Source organism: Protopterus annectens, chromosome 8.part0 (assembly GCF_019279795.1).
Source record: "Protopterus annectens isolate FY-2018-M chromosome 8.part0, PAN1.0, whole genome shotgun sequence".
Lineage (NCBI taxonomy): Eukaryota > Metazoa > Chordata > Ceratodontiformes > Protopteridae > Protopterus > Protopterus annectens.
In genome coordinates this window covers 474,083,234-474,098,353 of record NC_056741.1, presented here as the reverse complement: position 1 = coordinate 474,098,353, position 15,120 = coordinate 474,083,234, and the positions used below count along the sequence as shown (strand labels likewise).

Here is a 15,120-nt window from a genome sequence, read left to right as displayed (position 1 = left end):
ATTAAAGTATAGGATGTGACTTGAGTACAGGCTGGGTACTATAGCAGGGTGAAGGGGGTTCACAGAGTGGAGTGTTCTTTAGGTGACCAAGTTGGGCGATCATGAATTACAGCAAGACATGGCGTGGACAAGAACAGAGAAGGAGACATTAAGTGAAAGGCCAACAATGTAGTTCTAGTACAGAAAAGTAGATTTGAAAAATTTACTAAGGGGCAATCAGTACAATAAATTTAAGACACTGCCATTTCAATTGAAGTAGTGAATAGAATAGCAGGGGAGGTGAACGTGAGAAGTGTAGGAGGGAAGGCAGGCTTCAGCAACAATGGAATAAGACTGCTGGACAGCTTAAAAATAAAAAGCTGCTGCCAAGAGCAGTGACTCAAATATGATGGGAAAGAACACCGGTACCAAACCTACTAGATGTGCCTTCTGCCAATATACATAAATATTTCAAACATGGGCATTAATGCCCTTCTAGCTCGTCAATAACATTGGTTATCAATAACTGGACAGGCTGTTCTTAAAATATCTGAACTAGTACTTGCTTTAATGTAATTTGGCAGACTGTTCCATGCATCAGCTGCTCTGAGAAAGTTAGTAGTTGTATCTTTCAGCTTTTCCCCAGTTAGGGGTCGCCACAGCGGAACTCCGGTCCGCTAATGATTGGCAGTAGATTTTTACGTACTGACTTGCCAGGCCTGACGCACAACCTTCAACGAAGGTATGCCCATTCACGCACGTCTCCACACAGAAGACGCTTTAGCAGAGAATCGAACAGGACAACTTCTTACTGTGAGGCGACAACGTTACTGCAGCACCACCACCGCAGCAGCACCACCACCGCAGCTAGTACACTTTCTATTTCTACAGAATCTTCTACATAGGAAAACCCCAAACATTCCTAGAGGTAGCAGTCTCTGCCCTATATACCTGAATAAGATCTCCTATTGTATATCCCACGGCACTGTACAAGTTCAGATGTTAGTTCTCTCATCCCTGGATGCCCTTGGTACATTTCCAGTGTACTCTTGTCAGTTTACTCATGCTTGTTTTCTTACGTTATCAATTTTGTTATTCCATACTCAAGTCTGGGTCTCGTAACCAACAATGGACTTCAATTCAGATTTCCTAGATTCCAAATTTTTATACAACCTACAGTTTTAACTTAACCAACTGGTTGAGATTAGAAACATGCAAAGCTGATCTACTCATATACCCAGGTCTTTAAATGAGTCTACAGTTTCAGTGTACCTTATTGTTAAATACTGGCACTACAAAAGTTAAGACCTTTCCTCTTTGAAGTTACTACTGCACGAATAGAAATTTAGAACAGGTTGAGAGCCAAAATTGCACTGGATGCCCAGCAGTAAGAAATAAGCAGATTTTACACTACCTGGAACACACTCATAGCACAAGATAGCCAAAGTACTAGCCAGAAAGCCTTTTGAAAGACTCCTTCCTAACAGCTTTCATTGTAACGTTGGACAGTTCTCTTTTGCTGTTAAAATCCAGCAGAGCTAAAATCTATTTAAATGAAGCTGTATACACCAAGGGTCCAAAGGGAGAGAATAAGTGAGCAATGATTAGTAGTTTTGCTAGAAATGAATTTATCCTCAAGTCTTGGCAAGTACCTTCATGAGGTGCCCCCCTCCTCCTTTTTAAAGCACAAAATCTCAAAGATGAGGAGATGCCCAATCCTTGTAGGTACATTGGTGCGAGGACTGGAAAAAGTGACAGTGTAGAATCCTCAAGACAAACATTCCTACAATAGGGTTAGGCCAGGCTTGGGGCAGGATGCCCCTGTCCCCCCTCAAGCCATTGTACAAGTAGTACGGACAGGAAATAAAAGCCGTAAAGATGAGTGGACTACTGCAGATAAGAAATTATGTATGGTTACTATTATGCAAGAAGCCAGAATCTCCAAAAAGATCAGAGGAAGAAATATTTTAACAAAACTGTCAAAAGCTTCAAATGCAAATTTGTGTTCATTAATATGACAGATTCATGAAAAACCCACTTGGAAAAAGACAGAGAAAGTGAGAAAAGAACCAAGTCTAGAGATAAAAAAAAAAAAAAAAAAAAACAGGACATGGGAAAGACCTGCTATAGTGAAAGACAAAAAGTAGTTCCAAAGAAATGTGGGAGAAATACAGGGAAAGGCATCCAGCTACGGAAAAATCATGACCTAGGAAAGATTCAATACATTGCAATATTTATGCAAAGAAAGCTAAACTAATCTATACAAATACAGCACCAAAAAGTATTTTAAGAGAAGTACAGGCAAAGGCATCCAAATATGAAAATTTTTAAATACAAAAAATAAAAAAAGGGGAAAGTAGAAGGATTAGTAGGAACAATTTACAGGGGGTAGTCTAGGGAGACTCAGTTGCTCTTATCTTGCCCTTAATCCATTAAGCAGCCTACTTAGCAGACGTCTGGTAGCTAATTGTAACCATGTCATACAAGGTGTGAAGGCTTTACCTCCTTTTTGTAGATTTAAAACTGTATAGCTCAGATGAAAAAAAGTTGAAAGCAAAACTGAAGCTGCCAACTTCTCAGATAAGAAAACTAATTGGTCTTGGTACAAGAACTTTAGCAGAAGGGGAGTATAAAGTTTTGGGAATAAAAAAAAAAAAAATTTTTAGAAGACTACTAGATGTCAGGGCTGTTTTCAGTTTATTTTATTTTTTTTATTTTAAGTCCAAGCTATAAACCAATTTGCTCTTCCCGTTTACATTTTTGAGGTGATTGCCCCCAAAATGTATTGGATCAGCTGAACAAAAGAAAAATGTTTCACACATTAAATGATGCATACAATGTATACCAAACCTAATGTATTCCTTGTTCTGGTGGTGGTATTGGCCTCCTTTAAACTGATTACATGTGCAGATCTGCAATCGGAAGGACTGCACACATCTGCTGACATCACCAAATCCAAACAGTGAAAGTTTTGAAACATGGAGAACAAGTCTAAGATAACTTCCTCAGTTTAGCAGAAGCAGTGTTAAGTGGGAATGGAAAACAAAACCAGAAGTAGAAAAAAAACAAAAAACAAACAGGTGGCAAGTGAAATGTGCCCAAAAATCAAAAGAATGCAAAGAGGATAAGATGAGGGCAAGAAATGCAGAAAAGGCATAACATTTTCCAAACACAGAAAACTCCTCAAACAACCTCATGAGGAACCAGGATCAGACACAAATTAAGGAGTGGTGAATTTAAAACAAAAGATGAACGGTAAATATTAGCAGCCCAAGGCAGTGGACCAAATACATTCCATTGAAAATGTGAGAGGGACAAAAATGCAGGTTCTGCAAAACAGAACTGGATACAGTTGAAAATCTTGTTGCTGGGGTGTGATGCACTAATAGCAAGAGGGCATGTATACTGAAAGGCATAATGTGGTAAGACTGTTTGGGATTGTGCAAACACTACAATAAAGTAGCAAAGAAGCATTGGAAACATGAGCCACAAAGCACTGAGAATTAAGTTTATATCACATGGGATAACCCATTACCAACAGTTCAAACATTAGATGCAAGAAAAACAGACAGTAGTTCATAAAAAGACAAAAGTAGCACAGATTACTGAAATAGATACACCCATTGATACAAGTCTTCTGTACAGAAGAGTGTCAAAAATACCAGGATTTGCAGGCAAAAATTAGGGCAATGTGGAAGTATACCTAGACCATTCCAATAGTAGCAATGGGTCTCAAAAATAATTTAGTCTTAGACATGCTACCAATACAGGCAACTGTGTACGAATTGCAGAAGTAAATTCTGGGCACAATGCAGTTGCTGCAGAGTGCTTCTGGGTAACAGACCAATGGTACCAATTTCATGAACTTTAAAATCATACTTTGACTTAGGAATGGGGTCCATTCCAGTCAATTTTTTAGAAACCCAAAAGACTTGGAGAATTTAAACCATGAAAGCCAGCAAAATAAAATCCTGTAGAGCCAAAATACACTCACAAGCTGTACAGATTTGAAGGCATTTACATGAAAGGTATAGGTCATTCAACATCCTTCAGCAGCTTACATATTTTTTGGTGCTTTGTGACAAGCCATGGCTTACTCTACCGAAGTGGTTAGGAACATTAAAGTATATTCTCTGCTTGCAGAAGCCCCGATGGCTGGCCTGACTTCAAGATCTCTCCTTGTTCCAGACTCACTCGCACGTGGGCAGTGAAAGACTGAGGAAAAATCAGAAAAAGCAAGGAGGTTCAGAAGATGGTGCTAACCGGAGTTGTTCAGCACAGAGGTACCACAGTACGACATACCAAAGTATAAAAATGTACGGGAGGAAAGTAGTACTGCAACAGTGAGCACACTCCAATATCTACAATTATGGTAATTTCAACACAATGTACTGGCACTTGGAAAATGCAGAGGCAACAGATACTGTACAATGGACATCTAAAACCTCCCATAGAAGCACTGCCTAGGTTGTAATGGTTGGAGTAGGTGTGCACAGGGACAAAGTAGCTGCTTCAGAGACAGACTGGTTACCCTTCTCAGAAAAGCATCTTGTTGTGGTACTTGTACGGACCAGAAACTGGCTTACCATGATGCAACAGACAGCTGCCATATGCTATTTAGATATCTCCACCCTACATTTGGCAAATAAAAACTAACAGATTTCCTGCTACATTTTGTTCCATCTAAATCTCAAGCAGTCTATGGGCACCTAATTCTTTCACCTCCTTTCTGTGGCTCAGGAAAGAGCAAGTGAATAGTGTCAGTCTAGTGCGCGCAAGACCAGATAAGCCTAGGACCACCAGCATGAAAGTCTGCAGTCCAAAGTCCTTCTAGAAGAGGGTAAAGTTGCCATGTTTCCAGCGATGTAGTCCTCCAGGATAGGAACTTGAGGGTAAAGTTTCTCATGTCCAATGATTGGAATCTCCTTTGAGCACACTCAAATGCACCCCCCCCAAGAAAGTGCTCCGTTGAGAAGAGGGAGAAATGCAATGACATGTTGAGACTTGAGGCAAGGGAAAGCCATGCAATTCGAGTCCCACTCACTGCTGCAGCAGGAAAGGAAGCTTTCCACCTAGCTAAAAAATTTTCCCTGCACTGCATTTCCTGGTCTCCAGGACACACAGCACATAATTATGGTCCTAAGGGTCCGCAGGCTAAACCCTCTGGTCAGCCAGCCATTTTCTGTAGCAGCCCTTCCTGGCTTTTTGCAATTTCACCCTTGCTCTCCCAAGGGTGAGCACACCAGCTTTAACTTGAATAGTTTATATATGTGCAGGAGAATGAAAGAGCCTTTCATTAGAGAAGCTTTAACCTAAAAAGTTGGATATGCACATGGTCCCAAGAGAAGCTCCTTATGCACAAAGAAATCTGCTTTCATATGCCCTGGTTAAGTCCCTATGTCCAGCTGAGCACCTAACCTCAGACCTTTAAGCTGCTGCCCTTCAATTATCCACTGCAATAGTGCCTGCCTACCCGATATGCATACCTCTAGAATGTAGAGATTTTTGCCTCATTTTTTGGTCTGTTCAAGGTTCTTTGGCAAATCATGGACTGCAGTCAGTAAATGACTGACATTTGAATGTCAGACTTCATATCCTTTAAAAAATGTTTTGGCTTTGTCCAGAGATCTTGCACCAAGAGGTTGAGAAGTATGGGGGCATTAATTGCAAAGATGAAATTCTCCCTCTTTAGACACTTACCATCCTTGCTTTCCTCAAAATTTCATGAGTTCACAATGAATCTACTAGCATACAAGACAGTTGAGGGTCCAGCAGCCAGGACAGAAGTCAACATGCCTTCCTAAGAAATTATTATGCTCTCCCTGGTTTATGCAGGTCCAGAAAATCCCTGCAGCTAAAACCACAGCTAGAAAGTCCTTACATTTTGAAAGGTCTTCATTCTCTTAAGTACCTTCTCGGTATCAGACTGAGCAAGACAGATTTCCTTTTGAATGACCTCAAATGCAACCCCCACCCCCCAAAGAAAGGGCTCTGTTGATACAAGGGCAAATGCAATGGCAGACTGACATAAGAGATGACAGGCAAGGGAAAGCTAGCAATAAATGGATGCAATTAGAGTCCTGGTCACTGCTGCAGGAGCACAGGAAGCTTTCCACTTAGCCAAATGATTTTCCTTGCACTAAGTTTCCTAGTCTCCCCCAAGATGGACAGCACATCCTAAAAACATGTACCTGAACAGAATGATGTTCAACCACTCAAGGATCGCTTTAAAAGATTAGACCGAGACAGACGCACTTTCAGCTTGCCATTCTACATCACCTGCATAATCATGTGTATCAATGTTTTTTTGCCCAAGTAGTGGAGGTAGTTTGCAGTAGGGTGCCAGTAGTAGATGTCAACGCAACAGTCTCTCCACTGTACATAATATACTTGGGTCTAACCTTCAGTACTGTACATATTTTCCAACTCCTGGGCCATTTCCTATGCCAGCATTGCTGGTATCCATAGAAACAATGAGTACCCCTCACTAGTCTACATCACAGATTCTCCATCTGAATATACAGTTTAACATGGACACAAGCTTGAATGCCTCAGTGGCTAGTAACATCGCAACCGCCTATGTTTCTGCACAAACACCTGATGGCCTTTCTTCCAAGCTCCCTGAAATCTTCAGCTCTCACATTGAGGCAAAATTGATGAGGCAAAATTGATGAGGCCACGGTTAATCTACTGGGGCAACTTGAACAGTACCCCAGGTTAAAGCAATCTTTGTTTATCCAATGAGTTTTGATGCACGCTAGTACTGTAATGAGAATGCAAGGATTGGATCATTTAAGTGGGCAAAATGCTACTTCTACCAGTTCAATGCATTCCCTTCAGATGCTAGGCTTCTTTGAGCATGCTCCAAACTGGAGAAAATTGTGTGAAAAGGAATGTTTTGTTCTGTACCCAGCAGTGACGTTACAGGCACCACTTGCCTTGATGGAACAAGGACAGACTAAGTTTAGGCTTATGAAGAATGTCCTATGAATTTGGAAGCAGCTTCAAAGTAGGTGTATAGTCTCCTAGGATGCTGCTTGAATTAAACTTTCACATAAATGGGCAGTTGGCTGTCTTGTCCTGCCAGAGACCACATTGGAGCCAGGCACTTACCAAGAAAATTCTATCCAATCAAGGGTGTTTACACAGGACAAGGGGAGCTAGTAGTGTGAACTCCCTGCACTGAATCTGAACGAGTCCCCACACTAAGGATGTGAAGGTAGGCATCCAAGTTCAGGGTGACCATGAAAGCTCGCAGAACAAGGCACTGCAAAAAAATCAGCATTTTGAATGCTAGAGCTTCTAGAATCAAGTTTTCATAGTGTAAAACCCAAAAATACACAGAACTCCTTTCCTTGGAACTGGAAAGTCAGCAGTAAAACGTCACTTTCATCATCCCACTGTTTTTTAAATCTTGTCTGGAAGTTTGATCCACAAGAACCTGAATATCTACAGGACGATTTCCCACTGTTCCACAAAGCTAACTTACCGCACATCTTTATGCAAGGTGGTAATAGGTAGACAAGGTAGGTGTTGGGGGCTGGAGGGGGACTAGCTTTGCCAAATCACAGGTGCTCCATCCAAGCCTCATGGTCCCAAAGGTCCTTAGGCTACACCTTCCAGACAGCTATTTTCTATAATTTTTTTTTTTTTGCAATTTCACCGTTGCTCTCCCAAGGGTTAACACCCTAGCTTTAACTGGAGTAGATTATATACCAGTGCAAGAGAAAAGATCCTCTCACTAGAGAGTTTTAATCTAGAAGGAAAAAGTCTGTGTGTGATGCAGATGGTCCCAAAAGAAGCTAGTTGAGCAGGCCCTGTGCAAGGGGGAAAATCAAGCAGTTCAGCTTCACGTGCTCTGATTAAGTCCTCATGCCCAGCTCATCACCTAACCTTAGACCTTGCAGCTGCTGCCCTTCATAAATTATCCACTGCATTAGTGCATGGCTATTCAGGACCTGCATAGTCCTGTCCAGATTTTTGCCTCAATTTTGTTTGTTCCTCAAGGGAAGAGTCAGATGCTTCAGTCAGACCATGACTTGACTTTTGATCTCATAGAAATGCATATTCAAGCAAAACCTGCTACTCTACCAACTTAGAGACAATATGTCCCAATTTTGGGCCCCCCCCCCCCTCCCACGAACTAACTTTGTCCATCTTTTGCACTAGAATTAAGTATGGGGACATGGAACTGCAAACAGATTTTCTCCCTTTAGGCTCCTCATTTTGAAAAAAGTCTTTATTATATTCAGTGTCGGTGAGCAAGAGCTCCCCATTATCAGACTCTAGGTATGGGAATTTTGGTCACTCAGTTCTTCTACCCGAATCAGAGGTATCAAATCCCTCTTGGGTGAACTATTTTGCAGGAGGCTGACAGTTCCTCAGGGGTTTGCCATCTACTTCAAAAGCTGATTTTACATTAGTTGACTGGGATAGTTCGACTGGATACATGTTCATTTTCAGCAGAGGCCCAGGAAGAAAAGCTCCAAGATGATACACTAGTTTCAAGCAGATTACAGTCATAAGCAATACCAGCATTTAGCACATAGTACTAAATTATAAAAAAACTTTACATTTTCAAAGTTATATATACATAACATTACACAGAGCAGCAGTTATAAAATTAACCCTTCCTGAAATGGTGTGGTAAAAAAAAAAGTTAGTAGTTGAAGGCAAGGCACCTATGTAAGGTTGCAAAGCAAGGTTGTTGCTTTAAAAACCTAAAAAGATTCTATAGGGCAGTCTGCAGTGTGGGCTGTTCAGCCAGGCAGAAAAGGTTTCGGCTTGGGTAACTGGCTCACGTTTGGGAGTGTAGTCATGTTTTGGGCATCTGTTTATACGGGATACTAAAGAAATCAATCCAGTCACATCAGACCTCCTAAGCAAGTGAGGATGCTGCCCTCCCCTGTATGAAGTATACTGGAGTCATATACACTTGAGACATTTGTTGACCGGGGTAGTTCAACTGAGTTTGTGCCCTTTTTCAGTGGAGATCTGGGGAGAAAAGCTCCATAGTACAAAATATACAATAAGAACTCTGTACACAAATAGAGGGTCACAAGTCCTAACCAATGACAAGGTTTCAGCTCATCAGGATGCATCTGCAGTCCCTAGATGAATCAATACACAGACTAAAGAGTAACAATACAGAGAACAGGGGCCGCTAAAGTCACTCCTCACACATTTCATTGAGACTTCAGGAGACCATGTTGGTCTAGTTAATTTCCAACTCTCAGGTGCTTCCAATGCTCTCTTCTGTGAGCACTTGCGAGCAACAGGCTAGCAGACAATAGGTTAGACCTAGACCAGACACTTCTGAGAGATTCCGGTCTATGCTTTAAAGGAGGCACTCTGGGGACAACTAGGCATATCATACTCCAGGCTTATGCCAAAAGACTGGAATTTTGCAAAGCATTACTTCTATGCCCAAATTAACCTTAAACATTTAAAAACTGCCAAAAAACAAAGAAAAAGGATATCCATTTCAATTCCAACAGGGTTCTTAACTGCAATGCTAGCATATTGAACTGATGGACTGAATGCAACTGAAATCTTAGGCTGTTCAAAATTGTAGCACAAAATCTCTGAAGCTTGTGCCAACCAAAGTCTCTCTTCACTATCAGAGCCCATATGGGAGGTAGCTTACTGGGGGGTAAGTCAGGCTGGATGAGGCAGTACTGCAACAGCAGGTAGTACAATGAACATCTGCACACATTTTACAGGACTTCAGCTGTGCATTCAGATTTTGTACTACTGACAGTTGCACAGCAAGTTCCCAGTCACCTGAGCCCTAGTTTCAAAAGGGTCTACATCACAGTCGAAGTTACGCAACTTCGAACACCTAATGGTCGAACCATTATGTTCAGTTACATAAAGTAGGACTACCTTAAAAAAATAAATAAAAAACTGTTGTAAGCAAGGGGGCAAGCCCCCTGCACCCCCCACGTAAGGGGCTGCACCCCCAAACCTCCAGCTACTTAAATATACCAACTCATATCGCACCACAATGAAGTGAATAGAAACTTCCGCCTATAGAGATTTCCATTCACACGCTCTAACTTTTGTGATTGTTGTTTCAAAAATGGCATGGAAATCAAAAGAATGCTCAAGAATTATACCTCCAAATTTTGGAAAGTTTAACAGAAGGCAATGCAAATGCAGTAAAGTGGAGTTTAAAGTAGAATCAGAAAAAAAAAGGAAGACATTTCTGGCAACAGTTTTAAGACATCTGCTGAAGACGAACTGGAGATCAACCCATGAACATTTCCAGTCTGTACCCTGACAGCAAACTGCTATGAAAATTACATTCCAAACAGAAATGGATTCAGTTAATGCCTCCTTTCAGTGCATTAAAACAAATGCACTTTCACTCCAGTCTGTCACCCTTCAGACAGAGGGAGCAGTCATTTCTGCCATCCTAACAAAGTAGCATTCAATTTTATTCCTAATCATACCATACCTTGTCACTTATATTATATGCTGGTGGAGAGGACATTTTTATATTCACAATGCTGACTTCAGGAGCATCCTCAACTGGTGGCTCTGGACAAATACATTCACTGGTTTTGATGCAGTCTTGAATTTCATTCACAATGGTATCCATCTTATTCACAGGCATGGGTTTACCATGCCAGTTGTCCTCATTTTCAACACCTGTTTCAAATACAGAAACAAAATATGGACAAGATGAACTAAAACTAACCACTTAAAGCAAAACACATCTTAAAAATTAGTAGTGGGACTAATCTGTAGCAGAGTCAAAGTGATGCACCTAGTTTGATAGAAACTTTACTATTAGCATATTTTTAAATTTTCCTTTTAGCATTTTTTTAATTTTCCTTTAAGTGTTACAGCATATGCATGTAATCAGTGCAAAGACATCTTATTCCAGCTAATAAAATGCTACATACCAGAAAACTCCAGCTTTATGGCTTAAATGTCCAGGCACCCTGCAGACACTCACCACATCATTCCATGATGCTAATACTCACATCTGCAAAACCGACTAGGACTGTCCTTGGTGGTGGACAGTACCTTAAAAAGCAGGGTTGCTCACACCCTTTCATTATGAAAAAAGTATGGCTGTACAACTGTACTCATGAATGCAGAGGCTTGAACAAGTTCCACTGTTGAAATACAAAGCCAATGCCACTGGGATACAGCTACAGGTAGACTGCCATATTCCTGCCAAATCTGTAAAACAGACAAATCACCTAAAAGTGAAAGGTAGCCTCCCACACAGTGCCAAAAGTCCATTTGTAAATGAATGCATTTTTTGCTAAAGGCTGCAAGTGTTTCTACATCTCCCCCATTTAAAATAAGGGGAAGGCAAATGACAATTTTCCACATTACAAAGGGAACAAACAAGATGGCTGGCACTTCACTAATAGTCAAGCACAAAGTTAAAAATCACATTACACATGGGCAGTTACTTGGCATGCAACCCAGAAGACTACAAAGTAAGCAGAGCCCAAATTACCAATCTCCTCAAAGCACTGTCTGATTAAGTGACAGTGTCAGGATTACACAGTAGGCAAATTAAGACCGTGAAAAACCAAACCATGCCCCACAGAAAATAAAAATCCAATACTACAGATTCAGGAAGGGTACAGCATCCCTCAGCACAATAGAATATAAAAAAAAATTGTTCTTACTACTGGATAATTTGCATCTGAAGGTGTATACCAAAGGCTCAAGTATGCCGACGGGGGTGTAGGTCTGCAGTTACCTAAACTGTTGTACCAACACTCCTAGGATTTTCTGGTGTCAGAACGCATAGGAAAGTATAGCTGTGTAAAATATTACGATAATGTTATGCCCTACTCTTCTATATGCTGCTTTATCCATAGCATTAGGAAGTCTGCCTCTGGTAGACCCCGCACATCTGGTCATTCTACAAAAGATGGCGGCTACTTTTGAAGGTACATGCGATGGCCCACATCACTCAATGTAGGTCAGCCTTAAGTCAAACATCAGCAAACACCTGCCTCAGAACTGGATGCTGCTGGGAATCAGCATCTATAGGTTAGGCAAGCATCAGGGAGAAGACATGGTGGGAGACTACACAGCAGCATACAAAGTTACGGTAAGATTTTACACAACTACACTGTTGTCATATGCTACTGTGTCCACAACATGAGGGAGAATGCAAAAGCTCATGCTATTAATGATTGGGTGGGGGAGCAGAAACATTCCACAAAGCCATGAAGAATGGCCATGGCAAATCCTGCTCTGGACCTGGAAAGGATATCCAACTTTGTTTGGTGAAGGTGTGGAGAAATGACCATGTAGCTAAATGGCAGCTGCATCCAGGTCTTTAAAGAAGGCACCAGAGGAGTACAGTCCTAGGAGACAGTGTGCCCTCTCTGGGGAAAAAAGCCTTTTCCTGTGTGCTGTGTAGCAAAAAGATGGATCCAGGAAGAAATGGTTTGGTTGGAAATTGACTTCCAGGGCTCTTGGGTGATAGGAGAGCGCCCGATTTATGAATGGGTTTAGTTTTGGCCAAATAGTACCTCAGTTGTTTATAAACATCTAAGGAGTGAAGGTTTCTTTTTCTCCCGGAGGTCTGTGGCGAAGGGAAGGTGATTGGGAGATGGGCCTGATTCAAGCTCTAACTACTGTGGGCATGAAGTATTGGTACACACGCAGACCCAGTCCTTGTGGAAAACTAAAAGGAGGAGAGGCAATTAGGGCCCACAGTTCTCAAATCTGCAGCAAAACGTTTTGAATTAGACGCAAAGGGGGGGGGGTGTATAAGTGAGCATCCACCTTCCATGCCCTGGGAAAAGGTATGCTGGAGCAGAAGGTTGGGAGTGGTTTGTTCATGGGGGAGGCAAAAGTTCTACTCAAGGTATACCCAAAATCTATGAACCAGGTCCAGAACACATCCCTGTTCATCATCCACCTGTGGGATTGGATTGTGGTCCTGCTTAGAACTGCCATCACATTCTCTGCAGAAGGTATGCAGACAAGCTACAAGGCTTACTTGTCTCTGAAGTGCTCTCGCCCATACCTGTAGAGCTAGTCTGCATAGGAGGTAGGACTTGGTACCACTGTGCTGTGGTACATCAACAAATGGGGGGGGGGGGGGGTGTACCACCTCCGCACACCTGGGAGAATCCGAGCCTCGAATATTTGAAAAGCAAATATAAAGGCTCTCGACTTCTTGATTGGAGGTGTTCCCTCCGTTGGGAAAAGGTCCAAGAATCTCTCTGGTTGCTCCCCACAGTGTCTGAAGAGTCTGTACAGATCCTGCTTTGGGGAAGCAGGAAAAAAGACTTTGATTGGCAGAGATCTGAACAACCCACCAATTTACTTCCCTGCAAAGGCACGAGAACCATAAACTCCAGGGTGCAGGCGTTTCCAGATTTTAGTACCACTGAAACTTAATGTGTTGCCTTGCTAAGGGTAGAGAGAGAACAGTGCAGGCCAAGAGTACCAAGAACCTCAAAAAATCACTGGCAGCCACGGCTTGAAGGAGAATTCCCTGGAAGTAAGAAATGAGACATTATCTTGTCTGGGGGAAGACAGGCCATCATTCGTTCGGTTAGAATCCTGCACTATAAGAACATATGATCCTGAGGGTTATCAGGGAGGATTTTTAAGGTTTTAACAGCAATGAGAAAGGCCAAGAACAATTTGGCCATATGCGGCACAGCTAATGCGGCAGAGGTATAGACTTTTTTGCCCAGTCTCTCCACTATTCTTTGAGAAAGTGGACAGGAGAAGTTTGGAAGTTGTCTCCAGCCACAGAAATAGTGGAAAGGATCTGTAGAAGGGGCCTTGAGAAATTTTGCATCATACAGACACAATGAAGTCACTTCTCAAAGCTAGTGAGAACCACAGCTGGCAGTTACACAGGCAGCAGAAAAGTTTAGATAGGTGCATGCTGATGTCAGTTTTAAACTAGACATACACAGAGTGATCCGAGCAGTCGCATGTACTTTCACAGTAGCAGCTATCTTTTGTAGAATGGCCAGACGTGCAGAGTTAAGCAGAGAGACTCCCTAATGTTAGAAGCAGCAGTATATGAACAGGACAGACCACTCCCTGAATGGAGGCTTGACAATAGACCATCCAGTTTCCTAGACTGTAAGAGAAAACTACTCTGAAGTAGTTCAGTTGAAAATTGGGACAGACTGAAGACAAGTGCACAGGATCCTTTTTCATCTCAAAGGATCCCCTCATTTGTTCTCAGGCCTTGGGTAAGCACATGAAGGGATGGTTGAAGAAAGCAATGGTGGCTGCTGTAGTACATGGGTATTCTTGGGAAACGTTTGTATGCCTGAAAATGATGCAAACGTGTCTGAAATGCCACAATCTGTGCAAGTCTTCAGACCACTTCACACTGAAAACAAACAAAGCTACTGCTGAACAAGAAAACAAGGATACGTATAGAGTGTACCACAGCAGTGCACTCACAGCTACACTCAATAATTACTGGGTTCAATATGGCTGAAATAAAAAGGGCAATGTAAGAAGCCGTAATTTCCTTTCGTTTGTTTCTTTAACTTTGCCTTGCACTCTTAATGGATGCGAGCAAGCACACACACACACACACACACACACACACACACACACACACACACACACACACACACACGAAAGATTTGCTCTCCAAGCTCCAAACAGGTGAAAGATAACCCTATTCCTTGCTGTCTGTACAGCCCTAGAGGACATCCACAGGAAACAGTGTTCAATAGGCCACCACACTAGTTTACAATGCTTCAGTGCCACTGCATCTCCATGTGCAGTCCTGCAAGTGGGACCACATACACAAACCTCACAGCCTCCCAAGAAGGCTCCAAGCATGAACATTTGATTATGGGACACTGGGATACTGCAAGTTTCAAATGCAGATTTTCTGCTGCAAAAATCAAATCAAAAAAGAAAATGAACCAGGTTTTTGAACACACTTTGGGAAATCAAAAAGCTCTGAAGCCCAGATGGTGCAGTGGGACTTATCCCTTGTTTAAGATGAGGGAGAACAGAATTACCCAGGTAACCTTAAGCGTGGCTACCCTTCAATATATTAAGTGAAAAGGCAATGCACAAACAGTGAAAGCATTGTCCAAAGAGAACAAAGAGTAGCCACCCCAACCCTCAAAAATCAAAGTCTCTTAATAGAAATCTGGAGAACTT

At 42.0% G+C, this 15,120-nt stretch overlaps 1 protein-coding gene across 1 annotated transcript in view; it reads right to left on the bottom strand.

Moving 5' to 3' along the window:
• The window catches only part of LOC122808888 (transketolase-like protein 2), a 327,865-nt gene that overhangs the window by 268,758 nt on the left and 43,987 nt on the right, over positions 1–15,120 (bottom strand). The window contains exon 7 of the mRNA XM_044080001.1: positions 10,439–10,632. Coding sequence (XP_043935936.1) covers positions 10,439–10,632 — 194 coding nt within the window. The remainder of the gene's footprint in view (positions 1–10,438; positions 10,633–15,120) is intronic.